The sequence below is a fragment of the Channa argus genome, chromosome 23, assembly GCF_033026475.1.
Source record: "Channa argus isolate prfri chromosome 23, Channa argus male v1.0, whole genome shotgun sequence".
Taxonomy (NCBI): domain Eukaryota; kingdom Metazoa; phylum Chordata; class Actinopteri; order Anabantiformes; family Channidae; genus Channa; species Channa argus.
In genome coordinates, this window is record NC_090219.1 from 4,731,636 (window position 1) to 4,737,686 (window position 6,051).

The window sequence follows — 6,051 nt, forward strand, 5'->3', positions numbered from 1 at the left end:
TATGTTCCCACCCATATGTGTGAATAACATATCTGTGGCACAGGTTCAAGACACACCTCTTGCTTCCTTTCACATGTCACACACCGACATACAGTACATACATACATGTGATGGTGGTGAAATTTGTGAAGTCTCACAGAAGACGATCATAAATCTTAAGGTTTACGATCAACTCTGTAGACTGTTGACCGCATCATCTTGAAACCAAGCAGTGCAAAGCAAAAAAAAAAAAGCACTGGAATTCAAACTCCCTGAGAGTGTTGATTGATTAGCCTCACAAGGGCAGTAAAAGCCAATCACTGTTAGGGGTCAGGCTTGTTTCTGTTTATAAAAGCCTTTGTTCATTAACATCAAGACAAGTGGAGATTTGGCAGACGGCAGTGTTTGCCTTTGAAACCTTTCAGAAATGCACAGGATTTTTGCTGTCTTCATTTCCCACACAAGATGTGTATTTAAATACAATTATTTTATTTATGAAATGAGTCTTTGGCATTGGGGCAGTGCTCAAGCTGACTAAACATGCTTTACATTTGTCCTTTAGAGCACACAGCCAAAGCCCCTTCATCTAATCTGCACTTCTTTTAGTGAAGAGGAAGAGAGGAAATTAACGCTTCAGAGAGGTCCAGGCTGGAATCCAATCAAGCCATTAGCAGAAGGTGGAGACTGAGCACCCACATTTTAGTTTTGGGCACAAGACAAAAGCAGCACTCCTGTTTTATAATGCCAAAAACTTTTGCTTTATGTGGAAAGTTGTCATGGGGTTCAGAGAGGGGTTTTTGTTAGGGGCTGTACTTCTCTTCTTATGTGGAATTCTTTGTGTTGCCACACAAAACCAGTTTAACATTAGCAACAATGAGATTATGAACCAACTTCCACATGTAAAAACAAGCTTACAGGTGTTAACATCACCACAGACAGCAGACCAGCGGAGAGATCTGGGCCACTCTCCTGTCACCTACCAGCTCAGGAGCAATCAGCTCAGGAACCCAGCTCTCAGCAAACAAAAACTGCTCCAGCCTGCGGTGGAGCCAACTTTTCAAAGCCTGCAGGGATCCCAGACCAGAGAACTGACCTCAGACCAGGTAGAGTCAAGGGAAGCTGTCCTTGCTCCAGAGCTGTTGCCAGGTCAAATTTCAGACTTGACCTCACCTGTGGAGCAGAAATCAAAGTCAGTTTAAATGTTTTAAGCTTTAGCAGCCTTTTAGATCTGTTCACAATACATAGGGTTGGCGTAAATGACTTTGAATCATGGTGTACTGTAGGTGGTGGTGAAGTTTGAGGAGCGGGTGCCTGTGTCTGCTGACAGCGTGGTAGTGCACTGCGGCGAAGGAGAGGTCACCATGCAGGTCAAGCAGAACTTCTTAGGTACAGTAATGGCTTGTTTGAATTGATCAGCTGTGTTTTCTGTCTGCACTGGCACCGGCGAAAGTCCATTTAACATGCCTTCTGCTGTGATGTCTCAAAAAGAAACGGTCCGGTTAGAGATCTGAATTGAAAAATTGAATGGAGCAGTTGAGATGGGACACTTAATGCTGATTACTGCAAATGGCACAGAGCGTGGACACTGTGATCAATATTATGTTTCCTCTTATTTCTTCACTCCGAAAAGGGGCAGTTATATTACTTAAATGCTGACTTTGCAGCTTCGCATTCGGAAACCTGTCCTGTGCTTGAACCTCCACTTACTGTAAGCGTCATTGACTGGGGCAGGAAATGGCCTCAGGTAATTGCGTTTATTTATTTATTTATTTATTTATTTTTTAAACATTGCCTTGTCCCCTCTGTTCCTAGGAAATGGTCAGTTCATCCATCCAGGTGATCTGACCTTAGGAGGATGCACTGCACTACACGTTGCTGACAACATCCTTCAATTCCAGGCAGAGTTGCATGGCTGCGGCAGCACAATGTCGGTGTGTGGCTTTCTGCTTCCTTTACAGTGCAACCACTCTGCGTGTTTAAAGTTGCTGTAACAGTTTTGTGCTCTCTTTAGATGACCGAAGATGTGCTCATTTACACCTTTTCTCTGATGTACTTCCCAAGACCCATTGGCAACACCTTTATTTTAAAGACCAACCCTGCTGAGGTGTTAATTGAATGCCACTATCAAAGGTGAAGCCTCATTATTTGGTATTTTATTTTATTTTTTTAGCCTCCCAAGACCTGCTCTAGCTCCGCTGTTAGCACAGATAACTCAGGATAAGCACAGGATTGCCACAATATGGCCTTATAAGGCATTAAAGTCTTAATATATCCCGCATATATATAAGTGACTTTTAAATGCATTTGAGAATATTTATATAGACCTTCATCTCTACAGTTATGAGAGTCAAATATGCTTTACTTCTACTTTTTCTGTCTTCTGTGGCTTAAAAGTGATGTTCTCATTCTTCAATGAGCCCCTCTTTAGTGAAATGCCCATCCTCTCCGTAATTGTCCTCACAGGAGACAGCATGTGAGCAGCAATGCCATGACGCCTACCTGGAAGCCATTCGCCTCCAACGTGTCCGCACAACAGCAGCTGCACTTTTCACTACATCTCATGACAGGTGGGGACATGTCAGAGTTAGATAAATGGGGAAATCGGAGAAAAAAAAACTTTGATTTGCTGCAGACGGTTTGGCTAATTTCCCCGGCGACTGACATAATTGCAATCACTCAAGGCCTTGTAGGCTTTGCCATAACTGTTAGAGATGCTAAACAGGGCCTTGATAAACCGGAGTGAAACTTTTGATGCATGGTGATGAGCTGAAATTGCATGCCTCACAGGCTGCAGCTGACCCAACATGGTCACTGGCACAATTAAGCGATCAATAAGCAGCTGATTATGCTTTCTAATTAATTTTAGACTACACACTGCAGAGAGTGCCTGCATCATCTAAAATGTTGGCCTCGCAGACCCTTGCTTCATGTCTTGTGATTTACTTACTGTAAAATGTGCGTTGACTGTATGAAATTGGGAGGAAATTAAGAAAGTTTTCTCCTAGTTTTTGCAGGCACCTAATCTATGTTTCATATGCAGGTTAAAGGAGGAGCATACATCTGTGTTTCAGTTGTTGCCATCCTTTAAAGGACTCTGCTTTTATTATAAAAGTACATGTTTTCTGCTGCTGCACTGACCCACTCTCCCCCACAGGCATTATTCAGGTTTCACCTAATCAGATTGATGGCCCCAGCTTTACTTTTCCACTTCCATTCTCCTTTTTGTATTGGATTAGAGGACTGGAAGTCGCCGAGAGCTTCCAGTGTCTACAACCTGAGTGACATGATGCATGTTGAGGTGTCCGTCCGCCACGGTCACCATGTGCCAATGAGGGTGTATGCAGACAGCTGTGTTTCCACTGAGAGTCCCAACCCTTACTCTCAACCCAGATACGCCATCATCAGGAGCCACGGGTGAGATGCTGAGGTGTGGTCGTGCACGATCGAGCCAGAAACAGCCACTAAGTGTAAACATTCAAGTGTCTGAAGGAGTCGGGCAGTCATAATAATCAAGATTCATGTTCGAAAAATGCAGTTGCACATCATACTTCAATTAGTCGGAACATTTACTGTCCTGTAAAGGCTTTCTGTGTTTATGACTACAAGTCATGTGCTGCTTTTTAAAAAAAAATTTTTATGCCATTTAAGGTGTTTAACCAATGCTAAGCTGACAGGAGCAAAGTCTTACTTCATGCAGAGGAGCCAGGAGGATAAACTTCAATTCCAGCTGAAAGCCTTCAAGTTCCACCAAGATCCCAGGAATTCAGTAAGTACAGCTAGTGCAAGATGTGTTTACCCGGTACAAATAAATGATCAGTGTTTATAAAAACTACTGACCATGTATCATTTAGCCTGACATTTGACTACTCTGCCATTTTTGTTTAACTTCTGTTTCAGCACTGTTTTTACAGCATCTAAGGTGTTGAACCCTTTCTTTTTACTCTAGTGTTGAGTTAATCTCTTATAGTGTGTGTGTGCTAAGTTGACACATGATGCATACATTGGTAAGTGATGCTTTGAAGGCTTTAACATCCTCATAAGCTTTACGTGTTTATTTGAAATTCTTTCTGAGTAAAGAAATTAATGTTCTCTAACAGTGAGCACCATAGAATATTAAATGTTAACCTTTACCTTCACAGCTCTATATCACATGTTTTTTAAAAGCAACAACAGTCTCAGTTCCCATCAGCTCGCAACACAAAGCGTGTTCTTTCCTAAATGAAGCCAACAGGTCAGTAACCACAAAAAGAATGGGAACCGATAGGAAAGCGTGAAATTTTAATGTGATTTTCTGTGTTTTACTTAAACATTTTTTTAAAATAAACCCTCTGCTCAGGCTCACTAACAGAATATATTTTGGGCTCCGGACAGATGGGTGGCATCAGGCGGAGACAATAAGGTGTGTAGCTGCTGTGAGACCAGCTGCAGTGAGCAGAGACTGAAAAGAAGCCTTCCAGCAGATGTTGGTACAGTTTAAAAAGCAACACTACATTACACCCGAGGATGAATCCTGAACATTTGATGCCAACACAAAAAGCATTTACAGTCATTTCTAGTATAATTATCAAAAAGCTGTCACAAATGATTTGTTATTATTAGAATTGTTAAGAGGTCATGCCTAAGTGGCCTTCATCTAGAGTGAAATATATTCAGTCACAGGCTAATGGAGAAGCAGAGGTCCCACCCATGTTTCGACAGGCTTATTTGCCTTCATTTGGCACAAACGCTGTTTATGCATCTTTAGAGGATTGATTTTGAGTTAATCCCTTTAATTGTCTAACCAATCAGCCGTATAGTGAATGGTTGACTCAGCTGCCTAAATACACTAGATTTCTTTTCTTTCTATCATTCTACCTGAATTGAACTTGAAGGTCTTTCTCCAGCTCTGCAGTGGGAGGAGACGGCATCTCTGGGCCCCATTTTACTGGAGAACAACCCGTGGCTGACAAAGCTGTCCGAAATTCCTCAAGAGCCGGCGTCTATGCTTCAGACACATGTAGTGATTCAAGCTGGTAAGACCTCACTAGCATCTTTCACACCTTTCTCTCTTAATTCCTAATGCTAAATGCTGCAACTAATGGAACTTCTGCTCATCCTCAGCCTCCCATCCATCGATAACCCTGCTGTGTGGAGGAGTTGCAGTGCTGGCTGTGATGCTTGCTATCATGTGTGCCGTCATTAGCACCAGACTACAACACAAACCCATTGGACACTCTGTGTGTACCTGGTTTTAAGACAAAAGTATTTACAACCAGGCTTCATTTTCTGTAAAGTAGAACTAAAAAGCTTTGTTTAGTTTTTGTTGGTTTTAATTATCTAGTAAAAACTGGAATATACCCCCTCAAACATGCATCCATGCAAATTCTGCAGACATTTTCCTTATAATTACATTGTTTCTTTGCAGGAAATGGTTCTATTTGCTGGCATCTATAGTCTATTGCTCAGGTGCCTCTGCACAATTAATGTGCCCAAGTGTTTGCTTGCTCGGGTTAAGCTGTAGCATCCAACCTTGCAGTAACTGACCTGCCAATAAAATGTATTCAGTGCACACCCTAAGGGTCTGAATACTGCTCTATCACTCTACATGCTTTTAACACTGCCTGCTTTGGAGGTTTGATGTTGGAAAACTGCCTTTGTCAATATGATTTGCAAAGAGGTGTGTCTAGAATATTTTAAATCTGAGGCCAGCTGGGGTGGCTACCCATATGAGTGTGAATATAAAAGTACTGTATAAACACAAGAGCGTACAAAGTATGAAATAACCTGCAGTGTTGGCCTTTTTGTTGAATACATTCATAGATGATTTCTACAGTCAATTTTTTGGGAGCCTGCAGCTAGTCCAGCCATTGCCCTGATCTCTGGGAGATAATTTAATACACACCATTACCAAGCTGCTGTAGAATTCCCTTCAGCAGCATGAGATGTTTCCATCTTTATACTAATCCACATGTAAAACAAAGCAAGCTCTTAAAAAACCAAAAAAAAAAACAAAGAAAAAACCTTGAATAACAGAGCCATTGGCAGCACAAGGTAGCACACCATCTGAGTAACAATAGTCATATTTTAGCTTAA

The 6,051-nt window shown here is 41.8% G+C and overlaps 1 protein-coding gene across 2 annotated transcripts; it reads left to right on the forward strand.

The window, feature by feature from the left end:
* The first annotated feature begins 751 nt into the window (after positions 1-751).
* Positions 752-5,601, forward strand: LOC137108663 (zona pellucida sperm-binding protein 3-like). Of its 2 annotated transcripts, XM_067493523.1 has the most exons (11): positions 752-1,172; positions 1,263-1,365; positions 1,792-1,910; positions 1,991-2,109; positions 2,443-2,546; positions 3,216-3,393; positions 3,628-3,745; positions 4,119-4,210; positions 4,351-4,445; positions 4,851-4,991; positions 5,080-5,601. In XM_067493523.1, the coding sequence occupies exons 1-11, from the start codon at positions 756-758 to the stop codon at positions 5,211-5,213; spliced, it is 1,620 nt and encodes a 539-aa protein (XP_067349624.1). In that variant the 5' UTR covers positions 752-755; the 3' UTR covers positions 5,214-5,601. The 2 variants fall into 2 exon arrangements, 1 of the variants encoding a protein (XP_067349624.1); XR_010912232.1 differs by lacking the exons at positions 752-1,172; positions 1,263-1,365; positions 1,792-1,910; ... (3 more) ...; positions 3,628-3,745; positions 5,080-5,601 and having other exon boundaries at positions 3,803-4,445; positions 4,863-4,991.
* Positions 5,602-6,051: the final 450 nt, after the last annotated feature.